This window comes from Poecile atricapillus, chromosome 6, assembly GCF_030490865.1.
Source record: "Poecile atricapillus isolate bPoeAtr1 chromosome 6, bPoeAtr1.hap1, whole genome shotgun sequence".
In the NCBI taxonomy this organism is placed as follows: Eukaryota; Metazoa; Chordata; class Aves; order Passeriformes; family Paridae; genus Poecile; species Poecile atricapillus.
In genome coordinates, this window is record NC_081254.1 from 6,021,392 (window position 1) to 6,036,657 (window position 15,266).

Consider the following 15,266-nt stretch of genomic DNA (forward strand, 5'->3'; position numbering starts at 1 on the left):
TTCCAAGGAACAGACACCAGCATCTCCCCACCTCCCTGATAACTGCCCAGCCAGCAGAGCCACTCATCAGGTGAGGTGGGTATGCTCAGCCTAGCAGCCCCATCTATTTATTACGTGGGATTAATTTATTCTGTTCATTGCACATTATTTATGACAGAGCCATCTCTGTATTACTTGTGCTGGCCAGCAGTTGTTTGTGGAGTTGTGCAGGATTCTGCCTGCAAGTCCCTGCACGTGGCAGAAGACACCCACAGCAGAAGGTTTCAGGACCTCCAATCCAAAGAAAATAAAAATGCTGATGGTCTGGGCGGATTAAACCTCATCTGGATTAATTTGCAACCTCTGCATCCCCCGCCTTTTAATAGAGAGATAAATATGTTTAAAGGATAAAGCAATGCTCTCTAACCCAAACTGACGTCAGCTGAGCAGCTTGTGGGGCTGCAAAGCTGGGCTCAAAGCATCGATCCTCGTGAGGAAGGCATCTGCTGGTGCCACCAGCACCTGGACCAGCACAAGCCACACTGGGCTCTCTGCTCAGGCTCTGCAAAGATTTTCCAACCTCTGACCTGCATCTGAAGAGGGAAAGGAGAAGGATCCACCTCGAAGTCAGTCTGTCAATAGATTGCCTAACAGCAGGTTGCCAAAAGTAAGGAATTGGCACACGGGATGGGAGCCTGTTGCCAGCGATTTGCAACACAATGCTGAGGCTGGTGAGGGTGGATCACACCTGTGCTCAAGGCTGCACACTTCAAGTACCTTTTCCAAGTGAAAGAAAGTCGGGCTCCTGTTATCCCAGCCACAAAACTGTGAGGATCTGGAGTCCTGGCCTCTATTTTGTATTGCTTCCCAATCCTTTCACTGAAGAATCAACCTGCTCACGGAATCAGAGAAGCTCAGCAGGCAAGGGCCAGCAGGTCTGGCTCTCGCTGGTGCCACACCAAACCTCCCAGGAGCCCACGAGCCCTGTGGCAAAAGGCTGTTTGTTTATTTATCTAGCCTTTTATTTTACTTGGGGATGGTTTGGGGGTTCTTTATTCATTTATTTCTACACTTTCTGGGTCCTGCCATGTGCCACGAGTCTCATCTGCAAATGTCTCCCACTGCTGGCAGATGATTTATTTTCATTTCAGCCAGGATTTGGGTCACAGCTTTGTTTCAGTGTTTTGAAAGGGAAAGAAAATGTTTAAGCACAGCAAAAGGAGACAAAACAATAAAGGGAAAGCCCTTTTGTCCCCATGGCAAGATACAAAGTGAAGCTGTTTTTAAATTTTTTTTTTTTTTTTTTTTTTTGGGAAAATTGTTTCTGCAGAACTGAAAAGAGACTTTTTTTTTTTAAAAAAAGGAGATGTGTTTAAACAGGATTAACTTAAGCAAGAATTTGTACTATGGAAAGATGCTTAGAGAATCTGTTAAAGACAGAAAAGCAAACAATATCCAAATCCCATAATCTGATCACCTGATAAAATTTATGAGCAATTTTCTTAGCAGAGAGAAGAGTATTTACTGGAAATGGACTGTCTTGAACAAACTGAATAACCAGATTAGGTGAAGAGCATTACCTAAAAAGACAATTTTACAGAAAGCTTCTTGGAATGAGGAGGAAGCTACATACTTAGGAAGAAAACGGGTGAAAAAATAACTAAATCATGAATTATTTACTGCACCCAACATGGCTTTGTGGTAAGCCAGGAAATTGTAATGAATGCAAGCTTCTCTTCATAAATAAATGCCATTAAGTTTTCATTTTGCTTGTTGGCTTTGCCTTTCAGAGGAGAATGGCTTAGGACAGGCTGAGGGAAGCAGCAGGGGAAAAAACATAAAGATAATTTTTAAAAAAATAAAATAAAATATAACATATAAAAAAGAAAAAAAATAATAAAATAGAAAAAAAGAACAAATAAAAAATAAAAAAATGAAAAATAAAGAAAAATAAAAAAAAGAAAAAAGAAAAAAGAAAAAAGAAAAAAGAAAAAAGAAAAAGGAAAAAAGAAAAAAGAAAAAAGAAAAAAAGAAAAAAGAAAAAAAGGAAAAAGAACAAAGGAAAAAGAAAAAAGAAAAATAAAGAAAAAAAGAAAAGGAAAAAAGAAAAATAATAATAAAAAAGAAAAATAATAAAAAAGAACAAATAAAAAAGAAAAAAGAAAAATAAAAATATATAAGAAAAAATAAAAATTAAAAAAAACCAAAATTAAAAATAAAAAAAATAAAAAAATAAAAAATAAAATAAAAAAATAAAAAACATTGCTTTGCCTCACAGCTGGATTCTCCTTCCCTGAAAGAAGCTGATTCTTCTGATGGTTGCACCACTGACACGTTTATTGAGATTTTCTGATGAGCCTTGGGATTTTGGCTGACAGAAACAGCCAAATTTTTTATTGCTGTAAAATAACTGCCCTTCCTTCAGGCTAAAGCAAATAATCATCAATATATCATGGCACCTCTGAGATCACCACTCAATCTTATTACCAAAACCTCTCAGATAAACCCTAACACAGGCACTTTGTGAATACCCTAAGCCCCTTTTTATTTGGATTTTACACATTCTGCTCCAGAATCACACACTGGACCATCAGACTTGCAATTTCTCTTCAGGATTTATTCATTTCTCACCTCTCAGTCACTGAGACAAAAATAAAAAGCCCAAACCCAGCCACATTAAAAATGTGTTTAATTACAATTTTTATTGAATTCAAAACCACTAGTACTGTTTTTTCTCTAGGGAGATGTCCTTCCAGTACCTGAAGGGAGAAAGATGGAAAGAAACAATTTACAAGGGCCTGGAGAGGCAGGACAAGGAGGAATGGCTTCCCAGTGCCAGAGGGCAGGGATAGATGGGATATTGGGCAGGAATTGTTCCCTGGGAGGGTGGGCAGGCCCTGGCACAGGGTGCCCAGAGCAGCTGTGGCTGCCCCTGGATCCCTGGAAGTGTCCAAGGCCAGGCTGGACTTTGGGGCTTGGAGCAGCCTGGGATAGTGGAAGGTGGATGGGCTTTAAGGTCCCTTCCCACCCAAAAATATTCTGGGATCCTACTTCTGGATTATTTACTGCAACCCACGGTTGCAGCAAAATCACAGATCTGTTGGATCTCCTTCTGATCCACCTCGATGGTTTTAAGCATAACAGTGCCGGACCTGAGGCAGCAACAATGAGCTTTGTGTCACTGATGGAGGCACAAAAAAACCCCCCAAAACAACCAACCAACAAAACAAAACAAAACAAAAAAAAAACCCCAAAAAACCCCTAAAGGAAAGAGAAGGAAAAGTGGAAAAAGAAAGGCAATGCAGTGCCAGCCAGGAATAGCAGGAAGGCTGCTCTCCCCACCCTGTCACTGCTCCAGTTAAAAAGCAGAACATTTTAATCAACTATATTCAGGTGATCCAGATAGAGGGAAATTTCAAAGTCCTCTAGAGACAGCACTAATCTTATGAGAAAAAAAAAAAATCAGGAAAAAACCATAAATCTGATATCAAGTAAACCCAGCAACTTTAGGGATGCTTCTTCATGATGTCAAGGATTTCCCGGTACAAAACCTCGGTGGCATCGAGGCCCAGCACGAAATCCATGTGGTTCCAGTGGGGAATCAGCTTGTGGTGGAGCAGGTTGTTGACCTGGGGGAGGAGGAGGGCGGTGTCCCGGGGGTCGGCCAGGCAGTCCTGCCCCGCGTTCCAGATGGCCGTCGGCACCTCCATGTCCTTCACGTCGTAGAACGGGGCCCCAGTCTGAGGAGAGGGAAGAGAGGTTTCACAAAGGCCAGGAATACTCTTTGGGAAGGGAGGGAAATAAAAACTGGAGCACCTTTCTTCTAGAAAGAAGAGAAACTTCTATAGAGACGCAGCGTAGCCTTACGTGCTACAATTTAGCGAGTTCATTTAACTAAAATTAATAAGAAAATTTGTTCTGCCCGGCTAGAAATTCTGGTTCTGATACTGCAGATGGTTTTGATACTCTGGATGGTTTTGATTTGGAGGCAGGACTTTGGCTGCCCTGATTTAGTGCTGTTGGATGATCATGCTACCAGCAGGAGGTTGGACTGGGGACCTCCACAGGTCCCTCCCAGCCGGCCCTGCTGGGGTTTGTGGTGATGCTTCACCAGCATTTCCTGCAGCCCAGTGACAGCAGGGAGGTGCTTGGAACCAAGTTTTTGAAATTAAAACATTTCTGGAGGGTTGTTTCAGCTCCACACCCTGAGGACTTGCCGTGAGGTGATTTGTCAGCAACGTCTCTCGTTACCTGCAGTGTAATTAATCAAGTTAAGAAGCACCCTGCTTTCTGAACAATTTTTGTTGTTGTTGTTTAAGGAAGAAAGAAGGGTTTTTCCTTTTTTTTTTCTATTCCAAAGCTTAACGACTATTTCAGAGAATAAATTTTTCCTAATATTCAGTTTGGTGTAACTTGAGACTCTGGAAACTCTGGAAAGTGGAAAGCCTCTAATTTAAAGTGTTTTATTCCATTTGAAAGGTGTTTGCAGAACAGAGCTGAGAATGGAAAATGCTGCTGTTCCAAGCAGAGATCCTGACTTCCAGTTTGTGAAGAGAGGAGGAGACACCCCAGGCATGGATGGGAAGAGGACAGGGAGAGGGAAGGTCGTGGCCATTGGAGAACCTCACCTGTCTGTAGTGAAGGCTGTTGTACATGTGCCCCCCGTCAAAAGCTCTCAGTGCCCCACCGTGGACTCCCTGCAGCAAATTCAGACATGCAGTGCTCTGAGTGAAATCACACTTCTGTGGGGGTGCAACCAACCCTCAAAAGTCAAACCTCAAAAGTTAGTTTTCATCGCTGAACTGGCAGGATTCTTCAAGTGTGTCTCACGGGTCTGGCCCAAGGCTCAGCACAAGTAATTATTGTGGTGATTTTGGAGAAATGGGCAGAGATTATGTTTCTAATGTTTGTTGATAACACCGGGATGGGAAGAGGTTAAAATGTTCTGGAAAATGGGTTTAGAACTCTAAATATTCCTTGTGGGCTGGAGAATTGGCACAGTCAAAAATGGAGGGAACCTCTGAACATCCCTTGTCTAACTGGAACAGGACTATCAGCAGTACAAGGTCAAGGTGGCCGTGGCTTGATCCCCCTCACTGAGCAGCAGCACTTCAGAAAATGGAGTGTGTGCTCTTGCTGCAAACCCCACAAAGTTCTTCTGGGGTCCCTGAGCAGGAATTCCATACAGGGAAGAAGCTGTGCCCTGAGTACAGCCTGTAGCACACACCTCAGAGAAGGTGCATGGACTGAACCTGCAACCTAAAAAAAAAAAAGTGCAAATTTGGAGCTTGGGGAAGAGGAAAGGATGGCAGCAGAACACAGCTGCAGTGTCGAGGGGCTCTGGTGGTGACTGTTCTCATGCCCACAAGGAGAAATAATCAGCTTTATTGCGAATAGGCTTAATTGGCTGCTATCCAAATGCACCTCTGCCACAGTCTGACCACTAATGGCACTCGGGCTGCAGGGCAAGAGTGGAGCTGGTTTGAAATAAGACCCCTGGAACGTGCCTGCTGTGGATTCAGGGTCCTCAGCTCCAAGAGTTTCTCTTGACAGATCCACTCCTTTGGGGCCTCTTGGCTCAAAAATCGGCCGAGTGTTTTAGGAAGGGGTGAAAACAAAACCCACAAAGATCTGACAAAGGTGTGTCTTGCATTTCCCAGCACAGCAGGCTGCCCATGAGGGACCAGGGACACTCTGCTTGGCTCAGGAAGGAACCTGGCAAGGTTTACCTGCAGCCAGTGGATGATGTTCTGCACTGAGGACCCTGCCGGGGTGTGTCCCACGTACACGTCGAATCGGCTCTGCAAGGACACGGGCACATTTCACAACAGGATTCACATTGGCTCCACATTGGCTTTGGCCTTCAGAAGGGCTCTCTGCAGATTTATTCCCACATACCATGTTTGTGTTCTTCCAGTTAAAGCCGAAAACCATAGACAGGATGTGCTTGCAGACCTTTGAGCAGACACAGAACCTGGAGAGGACCAGCTCCCCCAGGGCAGTGTGTGGCAGGAACTCCCTGGTGCCAAACAGCTCCTGTAAAATTGCAAATGTGCTCAGCAAACAGCAAGTCTGGTCGTGCTTTTCCCCAAAGCACCACCAACTTTACAATTCACAAACTTCTATTTTATCCCCACATTAAGGTTGCCCATAGTGAAGCCTCCCTTGCACCCCGTTAAATGCTTCTGTTCCTTGCTTCTCATGGTCATGATCTCCTACACTCATAACGCTCCTCTGTTAAATAGTAGGGCTCAATTCACAGCCTCTGCATCAGTTTTATTCACCAATGTTCTGGATCTAATTCTGCCAGAACATTTTGGGGAGTGAATTCAGGTTCTGTAGTGAGGTGTGTTTTTCTTCATTATGAAAACAGCACAGTGCTCCCCTCTCTGTAAATGACTTTAAATATTCCACAGATAATTTCACAATCCCTATGAAAAACATTTTGGCTGTGCAGAACATGTTGCAGACCAACCTTAAGCCCAGAGTCAGAAAAGAATGAGAGTTTTCTAAACGGGCTCTGAGAAAACGTCACCGTGGTCACAGGAGAAAGAGCAAAGAACACCTTGATTTTCCGAGCCAGCTGGGGCATGGTGGAAAAGGCTATAAAACCTGGGGGGTGGGGGGTTGGAAAACAGTAGAAAAAAGAAAAAATGGTTTAGTCTTTCAAGACACTGGTGCATGTAGTTTAATTTCAGTGAGTGATTTTACAAATCGGACAGGGGGTGTAGACTTGTCGTGCTGCCATCGAAAGGACCCACTCACCTATAGTGGTGCCTTGGGAATGGCCAATATAATACAGCTGCTCCTGGCCTGTTTTCTGCTCAATGAAGCTGATCATGGCTGGGAGATCGTATTTAGCCATCTCATCGAAGCTGCAGAAGGAAGAGCAGATGTCCTGCTGAGAGCTGCAGCATCCCCATGTGCACAGCCACCAGCAGCAAACCACAGGACCAGCAGGGAGGGCAGGGCTGCCCCACAAACTTCTTCATCCTACTGAGCTTTCACGTGGGGTTTTCACTCAAAATAAGTTGGATGAGATTCATTTCAGCCTGGTCCACTCATTCCCCAGCTAGGGCAGCGTGACCCCGACAGAATTTGGCTGTTTCTGAGATCCTCAGACCCATTTACCTGAAAGCCCAGAATTCATCCTGTTTGGGAGTCAGGACCTGGTGTCTCCTGGACCAGGTGTTTCCTCTGCTGTTTCCAATCCAAACATCGTAGCCAGCATCTGCGAGGATGAAGCCCAGGCTGCTGTTGGGCAGGTTGGTGAGCCAGCTGCTCCCTTCTGCAAGGAGACCGTGCTGCAAAAGTACCACGGGTCTCACACCTGCAAGACATGATGACTCCTTATTTTTAATTTAATTTAAAAATCAATATGAATTTATTATTTTTTACAACATTAAATAATATGATTAATATTAATTACATACCACGTAATAGTATAAATATTAATATTCTAGCATATTCTATTTTATCGATGTACATAAATTATTATAGTGATTATTATTATTTTATTAATTGAAATTTTTTCTTTTCTTTAATTTTTTATTTTTGATTTTGCGTGATGACTCCTTATTTTTAATGCTGTTTGTCATCACTTGAAACAGTTTGTAAAGTTCTATCCCCTTGGCAGCCAAAATCTGTGAAGGTTTGTGTCAGCGTTCCTCTAGATTTCATTTAAAAAGCAGATTTGCTAAGCTGAGCCATTATCTTGGCCTTTATCCCCAAAATCTCTGGGGATTCAAGCAGAACTTGAGCTGCCCGGGGAGCTCTGTAGGCAAACATGGAGGAGTCTGGGGATGGGACAGGAAAAATGCAATTTTCATGGATCTAACCCCCCTCACAGGACAAGAGGATCCCCTGGAGGCTCCTCAGGGAGTACCAAACCAGTCTGCTGATCCATCAAACGGCTGCAGGAGCACATTTTGGGAGCCAGGCTCTGGAGAGAGAACCCAAGGTGTGCCACCAGGATGGATGGGCTGCCTCTCGCTGCTGGGATCCTGACATTCAGTGCTCAGGAGTTCCTGAGGGGTGAGGAAACACCCCTGGCAAGGGATCAGCCTTCCCAACAAATTCTGGTCCATCAGGACCGATGCTACGGATGCCGAGCCACAGGGAGCCTTGAAAACCCTCTTGCACAAGCCCTGGTATCCCAGTGAAGGTTTGTGTGCTCTGTAGGGCATCAGTTTTACCTTGGCACCCGGCATTTCCTCTCCCATGAGGAATTCTGTTGAGCTGAAGGATGTATCCATCTTCTGTCACCACGTCATACTCCTCACTGGGGTAGCCCCAGAAGGAGACCATTTCACTCTGCAACCAGAGGAAAGCCAATAACAACATTTTCAAGGGGAGGAAATCCCTGAATGTGATATTTAACTATAATTATTTAATCAGCAGCCATTTCCTGGACGCTTCCCACCCTCTGCTCCAATGCCATCATACTCACGATGTTCATCTCTGCTTCTGGATTCTTAGCAAATGGGGAATTCAAGAGGCACTCCCCGGATGCCATCCCGTGGAACACGGCCACCAGAGCTAGAGCCAGCCACATCCTCACTGTGCCTGGAACAACACAGAAGCAGTGCCAGGGAGAGCAGGGGCAGGGGAGGTGAGGGCAGGGGAACACCCCAGGTAGGACCAGACTCGGTCTGATGGCCTGGATGATGGCTCAGAAGCATTAATGCACGTGGGGTGGCTTAGGAAACACATCTCAGCAGGGATGATTCCAGGGAGGTGGGAGAGACTTTCAGGAATTCCAGTAAGAGGCGAGGCAACAATCCTTGCAGTGCTCTGCAGACCACTGGGAATTACAAGAGGTTAAAATCATAGAATCACAGAATGGGTTAGGTTGGGGAGGGACTTTAAAGCCCCCCTCATTCCAAGCCCCTTCCACTACCCCAGGTTGCTGAGACCTCCTTCGAGCCATTCTGATACCCAGAGGATGCTGGGTGTTCCTTGTCCTATCGGTGACCGTGCAGTGCCACTTCTCCAGTCTCTCTTCCAGGAAAGGGGATGGCTGAGAGGGAAAGCTCTGTCCCATCACCCTGCTGTTTGCATCACCTGTTGACACCACTGCACAAACCTCCCCAGGAGGGAGAGGGAGGATGAATAAATCCAACACTGCCTTCCCTCCCTAAACAGAAATCATGGAAAGAAAATCTCTAACCGCTTGCCCTTCTCCCTGATCATGGTGTAAAAGACAAGAATTGATTACATTTGATTCAGAGAAGGACATTTTAAGGTGAAAATCTGTATGCAAAATGGGGAGGGATGCATCTTGCAGCAGATCTAGATGTCCCTTAGTGATACTGGGTTTAAGGCAGCTTAAAAAACCCCTCACTCTGTGCTGGAGACTGCAGCTGCCGCAGGAGGTGGTGGAGGCAGATGGGAACAGCAGGTTTTGCACACAACTATGGGCAGGAGGCATCACAAACAGATACCAGAAGGTCTGGGATTGCAGCATTGCTCCCTCTAACAACTGTGACATTGGACACCACAAGAAAAATTGGGCTGGACCAGCCTCTAGAACCGACCCAGCAAATCAGATTTTGGTCCCCTGTTCTGAGGCAAGCATGGGCTGTAAGTGCCACGAGTCCCAAGTGCCATTCCCAGCCGCATTTAGACCCGGCTCTAGCCATGCTTTTCCCACACTCACCTGTCCAGAAGTGAAGGCAGCCAGCCCAGCTGAGAGGTGGCACAGCTCCTGCAGGAGGAGATGGGGAGATGTCGGCCCCTGGGCAGGATGGGCAGCGCAGCAGGGAAGAGATGCCCAGCCCGGAGGAGATGGAGATGTGGCACACGGCAGTGTCAGAGGATGGGTTGTCACCCCTGGCTGCTGCAAGGAGCAGTGCTCTGCATCCCTCTGCAGACAGCCCTTTTTGAACTGGCTGCAGGGTGGAGTGGGGGGTGTAATCACCCTGGGACACAGGACATATAAATCGTTATGTAACACCACCGTTTAGAAAGTGCAATTCCCCAGAATTAGTTTGTGGAGGCCGGTTAAATACTGTTTAGGCAGAGTCAAATGACTATGGACGTTTGGAGGTGATTTCCATTGATAAAGTGGTTTAATTGATATTGCTGAAGAAAGTTTCCAGCTTCCCATTTCAATGGTGGTTTTATTTATTTGTTATTACAAGACACATAATTAAGTTATTGCAAGAAAAGATCAAAGTCTAAAATGTATTTCCAGTAGCTGTGGATTAGAAATGATGATGTTTCTTGTTATACAAAGATGCCACATGTGAGATGGAGATTAAATCCCAGGCAACAGGCTGAAAACATCTGTACTGGGTCAGGTCAGGCTGGGATGGAGTTCCCTTTCCTCATAGCACAGGGATGGGACACAGCCAAGTTGCCACAGCAACACTCAGTACCTTTATCCCTCCACCCAGTTTTCTCACTTTTGCTCTCCCAGTTCCCTCCACCTGCCCCACTTTGGGGTGGGGGATGGAGCTGTGTCAACCCACTGCAACCTCCTTCTCTTCACACCCTTACAGGGAGGTGTGAGGAGTACCTAAGTGCCTTATCCTACAGGTGTCCTGCCAAGAGGGAGAGTTATCCCTCTCCACCGCCCGTGCCAGGGCTGGCGCTGCCTCCTGCCCTTCTTTCCTAGATTGTTTTGCTTTGGAAATTGCGGTGAAAGGTCAGTAGGGAAAGGTGTCTTCTGTCTGTCAGCCTGGAATGGCCCTGACACCTGTCCAAGGCATGCACCTAGATGTGTCAGTTTGTCCCACTTCTATGAACACACAGTAGAACAGGGGTTTGTAACTTAGAGATTTGGAGGTTAAGGGTGGCTTTGTTTTTGGGGCAGTGAAACCACGCTGCACTAAGTCACCTCTGGCTTTCACCTTCTGAGGAAACACATCATGGAAATCTACACTCCAGGGAAAGGGCAGAGTAACTCTGGTCACACTCATCTGGAGGCACTGGAAGGGGCAAGATGAAGGCTGCACCCAAAAGAGTCCTGCAGCACTTGAAGAGCAGGACATTGTCACAGGCCTTACAAGATGCTCCGGCCTCCCAAGGGTCCTGTGCAGCTCCTGCTGAAGCACCACCACTCTAGAGGCAGAATGGGGTCAAGGAGAGTCCCTTGAGCTTCATTGCATGGCCAGACCCGGTAAACTCAGCTCCCTCCACCTCCTGCTGCAGTTTGTCAGCCTCTATGGATCGTCTTCACGCCCCTCTCACCAGGCATTCCAGAACTGGACGTAGCACCCAGGTGTCAGCTCCCCTGCACCGAAGAGCAGGGGTGACAGTGGCCAGGTGGCCCCTTGGCCACTCCTGGGGTTCTCCAGCCTTGCAGGGAGAGCACATTGTTGGCTTGTATCCAGTTTGGTGCCCACCACCCTTCCTTCCCAGGTCATTTCCAGTAAGGCTGTTGTGCTACAGCTCCTAATCAGTGTCCCCATGCCCTGCCCTCATCCAGAGCCAGCTGCCACCAGCACATACTTCAGGTAGGTGTTTAGCCTGAAAGCAGGAACGTGTCACACATCCAAGAGTTCTCACCCAACTCCTGCTGCCCTCTCTTGCATCACTCCTGTTTTCTTCGCTGGCAGTGCCCACATGTTCATCAGGTGAGCACAGAGCTTTTTCCACTGCAGTGGAAACTTCAGCTCTACCCATCGTGATCAAGTGTAAGCATCAAGTTTTCTATAAAATTACTGCCAGGTTTTCTGTCTTAATTCTTGGTGTTCCTCTTTTGGCCTCAACTCTTTAAATTGTAATAATGTCTTAATACTCTTCTACATCTAATAGGTGTTAGGAAGCATTCAAAGGAGGTGATGGGGAAGGCTCTGGAGGGCCACACGAGGGCTGGCTGAGGTCACTTGGTTTGTTCAGCTGGAGCAGAGAACACTGAGGTCACAACTCCCCAGGGGCTGCAGCTCCTCCTGAGGGCAGCTCTGCTCTCTGACAGGGACAGGACCCAGGGAAAGACTTGAGCTGTGCCAGGGGAGGTTTAGGTTGGAGATGAGGGAAAGGCTCTTCCCCCAGGTTCTGGGTTCTGGGCACTTCCCAGGCTCCCCAGGGAATGGGCACAGCCTGAGGCTGCCAGAGCTCCACACAGGATGAGATTGTTGGGGCGTCTGTGCAGGGCCAGGAGTTGGACTGATGAGCCCGTGGGTCCCTTCCAGCTCAGGATAATCCATGGTTCTGTGGCCCTGTGACTGCTTTCCCATCTCCTTCTACATGTAGGAGACTCTGCTGAGCCTGCTGGCATGCCGAGCTGGCAGTGAGAATCCAGGTGAGCACCCAGTGCCATCAACCATCGCCAAGCACATCTCCCACACAGAGCCATTCAGTGGCCAGTAGGCCGAGTATTTGTGAGGTTTGAGAAATCTCCTTTTCACAGACTCAAGGAAATGGTGGTGACAATCCCCTGCAGAGGTACAACCCCACGGGTCGTCTGGGAGGCAGCAGAATCTGGAGGGAGGGATCCACAGCAGGCAGGGAACAGGACAAGGTGCCAACTCTGCAGGAGGTGCTGAGGAGGGGACACAACCTCCAAATGGGAATCCGCAGCAGTGGATTTCTACTCTTACACGTTGGATGGTCAGTTACACAGCCAAGCTTTTATTTTTTTTTTAAAAGTCCCAGACCAAGCAAGGGGAGACAGGGGCTCCCACCTCTCTCCAGGAAGAAGGTGTTCTCCTGTTGAACAACACCTACCCTGAGGTCAGCTCGGAGCTCCCTTTGAAGATGAGCATCACCAACACCTGCCTCAAGCAGCTCTGTGCAGCTTCACACCGGTCTGTTGCTAAACACCTCTTCCAAAGTGTGGGGTTCTGGTGTCCCCCATACCACAATGATCCTATCAGAGGTTTTCTGGAACATCTCCTTTCACCCACACAGCTGGGGAAGGGTAGCAACCCAAATCCTTCCCCCAGCTGCCCACTCTCAGGGTTCTCAGGACGGGAGTTTGTTTTCCTGGGGCAGAGGCATCGCACGCAATGTCACCACCCCTCAGCACTATTTGCCCTGGGCCCAGCACCCCGCTTTCCTCACATCGAGCCGTGGCTCCTTGCAAAACACGGGCCAGGTGCTGGAGAGGAGCCCGCCAGCACCTTCTGGAAGATGTCACACCCCCCACCCCCAGCAGGTCCTGCCGTGCAGCACCTCCAGGTGGGCAGGATTTGATACGGCAGAAGCTGCTCGGTAAGGGTGGGTCAGACCCAGCTCTGGAGCACGCCTGGACTGCTGGCAGGGGTGTGTGACACTGGTGGGTGTGACACAGGGGTGTGTGACACTGCTGTGTGTGACACTGGTGGGTGTGACACAGGGGTGTGTGACACAGGGGTGTGTGACACAGGGGTGTGGGACACTGGTGGGTGTGACACAGGGGGTGTGACACAGGAGTGTGTGTATAGGTGTGTACACCAGGCATGCATGCACGTACAGGTGTGTGTGTGTGTACAGGTGTGCCCAGGACAGGTGTGTGCCCAGCCGTGTGTCTGTCCAGGGGTGTCTGTCCAGGTGTGTGTGACACAGGTGTGTGCCCAGCCGTGTGTCTGTCCAGGCGTGTCTGTCCAGGTGTGTGTGACACAGGTGTGTGTACAGCCGTGTGTCTGTCCAGGGGTGTCTGTCCAGGTGTGTGTGACACAGGTGTGTGTACAGCCGTGTGTCTGTCCAGGGGTGTCTGTCCAGGTGTGTGTGACACAGGTGTGTGTACAGCCGTGTGTCTGTCCAGGGGTGTCTGTCCAGGTGTGTGTGACACAGGTGTGTGCCCAGCCGTGTGTCTGTCCAGGCGTGTCTGTCCAGGTGTGTGTGACACAGGTGTGTGCCCAGCCGTGTGTCTGTCCAGGGGTGTCTGTCCAGGTGTGTGTGACACAGGTGTGTGCCCAGCCGTGTGTCCGTACAGGGGTGTCTGTCCAGGTGTGTGTGACACAGGGGTGTGTGACACTAGTGTGTGTGACACAGGTGTGTGTACAGCCGTGTGTCTGTCCAGGGGTGTCTGTCCAGGTGCGTCCCCAGCACAGCCGTACCCGCGGCTTCCCGCGCGCGCGCAGGCGCGGGCTATGGGCGTGGCCTAATTAGCCCCGCCCACAGGCGCGGCTCACGCCGGGCGCGCGCAGCGGCGCGGGAGACCCCGCCCGCCGAGGGCGTGGTCACATGGTGGGCGTGGTCACATGGGGTGTGGTCACATGGTGGGCGTGGTCACATGGCGGGCGTGGTCATATGGTGGGCGTGGTCACATGGCGGGCGTGGTCATATGGTGGGCGTGTCCGGGGGCGTGTCCGGGGCGTGAGGCGGCCATGGCGCGGGTGCTGGTGGTGGGCGCGGGGCTGACGGGCGCGGCGGCCGCGGCGCTGCTGCGCGGGGCCCCGCGGGGACAGGTGGCCGTCTGGGACAAGGCGCGGGGCGCAGGTGGGTCCGGCGGGGGGGTGAACCCGGGCCTAGCGTGTCGTGTGCGGTGTCGCGTGTCGTGTCGTGTCGCGTCGTGTCGCGGCGGTCTCTGACCGGCTGTCGCGCAGGGGGCCGCATGAGTACGTCCCGCGCCGACCGCGGCAGCGCCGACCTGGGCGCGCAGTTCGTCACCTGCGAGCCGGAGCTTGCGGGGCCGCGGCTCAGGTGAGACCGCCCCGTCCCGCCCCATCCCGTCCCGCCCCTTCCCGCCCCGCCCCCAGCGCTTCGGCTCCCGCCCTCCGCCGCTCATCCCGCCCATCCCGCCCATCCCGCAGGTGATGCTGTCCCACCTGGTTCTACATGTAGGAGACTGGTGGGAAGCGCGGGGTGCCCGGGGTTGGTGGCCCGGCGTGGGGACAGCAGGGACCCGCAGCATGCAGAGGTGCCGTGCTTTAACCCCCCACCGACACCCGGAGCCCCGCAGCCGCTCGCTCTCTGCCCCAGCAGCGGGATCCCGGGGACAGTGGAAGGGTGAAAGCCGGGAACCTCATGGGTTGGGATGAAAGATGCCCGGGTAGCTCACCGTACCTTGGAGAAGGGGATGGAGGTGTAGCAGCGGTGTGAAAATGCAAGATTTGCCTGGGAAGCAGCGAAAGGCAGGTGCGATTCAGGCGCCTGTGTTCGGTGGCTGGAGTATTCCTGCATTCCGCTGTGGCTCTGGAGTTTGTGCCGCTGTTCAGAGCTTCAGGGAGCTGCCGTGTATTCCTCTGCCTCCGGGTCATGCCGCTGGCAGTTCCATCCCAGGTAGCCTTGCTGTCAGGTAAAAGGCCAGGCCCAATGCAATAGCAAGGTGGTTTGTTCTTTTATTGCTGCATTTGTGCGTAACCTGCCTTGAAATGCAGCCTGGTAAAATTCGAAAGTCGGGCTGGTCTTAACTTTGA

The 15,266-nt window shown here is 49.8% G+C and overlaps 2 protein-coding genes across 7 annotated transcripts in view; one reads left to right on the forward strand and one right to left on the reverse strand.

The window, feature by feature from the left end:
* Window positions 1-3,485: 3,485 nt before the first annotated feature.
* LOC131580306 (lipase member K-like) lies at window positions 3,486-14,236 on the reverse strand. Its single transcript, XM_058841365.1, has 12 exons — window positions 14,175-14,236; window positions 10,989-11,043; window positions 9,323-9,392; window positions 8,429-8,544; window positions 8,175-8,292; window positions 7,111-7,309; window positions 6,745-6,854; window positions 6,455-6,591; window positions 5,878-6,015; window positions 5,709-5,780; window positions 4,608-4,676; window positions 3,486-3,719 (listed from the first exon to the last, which is right to left on the reverse strand). Exons 1-12 carry the CDS (start codon window positions 14,234-14,236, stop codon window positions 3,486-3,488), a joined length of 1,380 nt encoding a protein of 459 aa, XP_058697348.1.
* Window positions 14,200-15,266, forward strand: part of RNLS (renalase, FAD dependent amine oxidase) — a 52,139-nt gene continuing 51,072 nt past the window's right edge. For 5 of the 6 annotated variants that reach the window (XM_058841391.1, XM_058841392.1, XM_058841395.1 and 2 more), the window contains exons 1-2: window positions 14,200-14,346; window positions 14,454-14,550. In XM_058841391.1, coding sequence (XP_058697374.1) covers window positions 14,235-14,346; window positions 14,454-14,550 — 209 coding nt within the window. In that variant the 5' untranslated portion in view covers window positions 14,200-14,234. The remainder of the gene's footprint in view (window positions 14,347-14,453; window positions 14,551-15,266) is intronic. The other variant, XM_058841396.1, reaches the window with a different exon arrangement.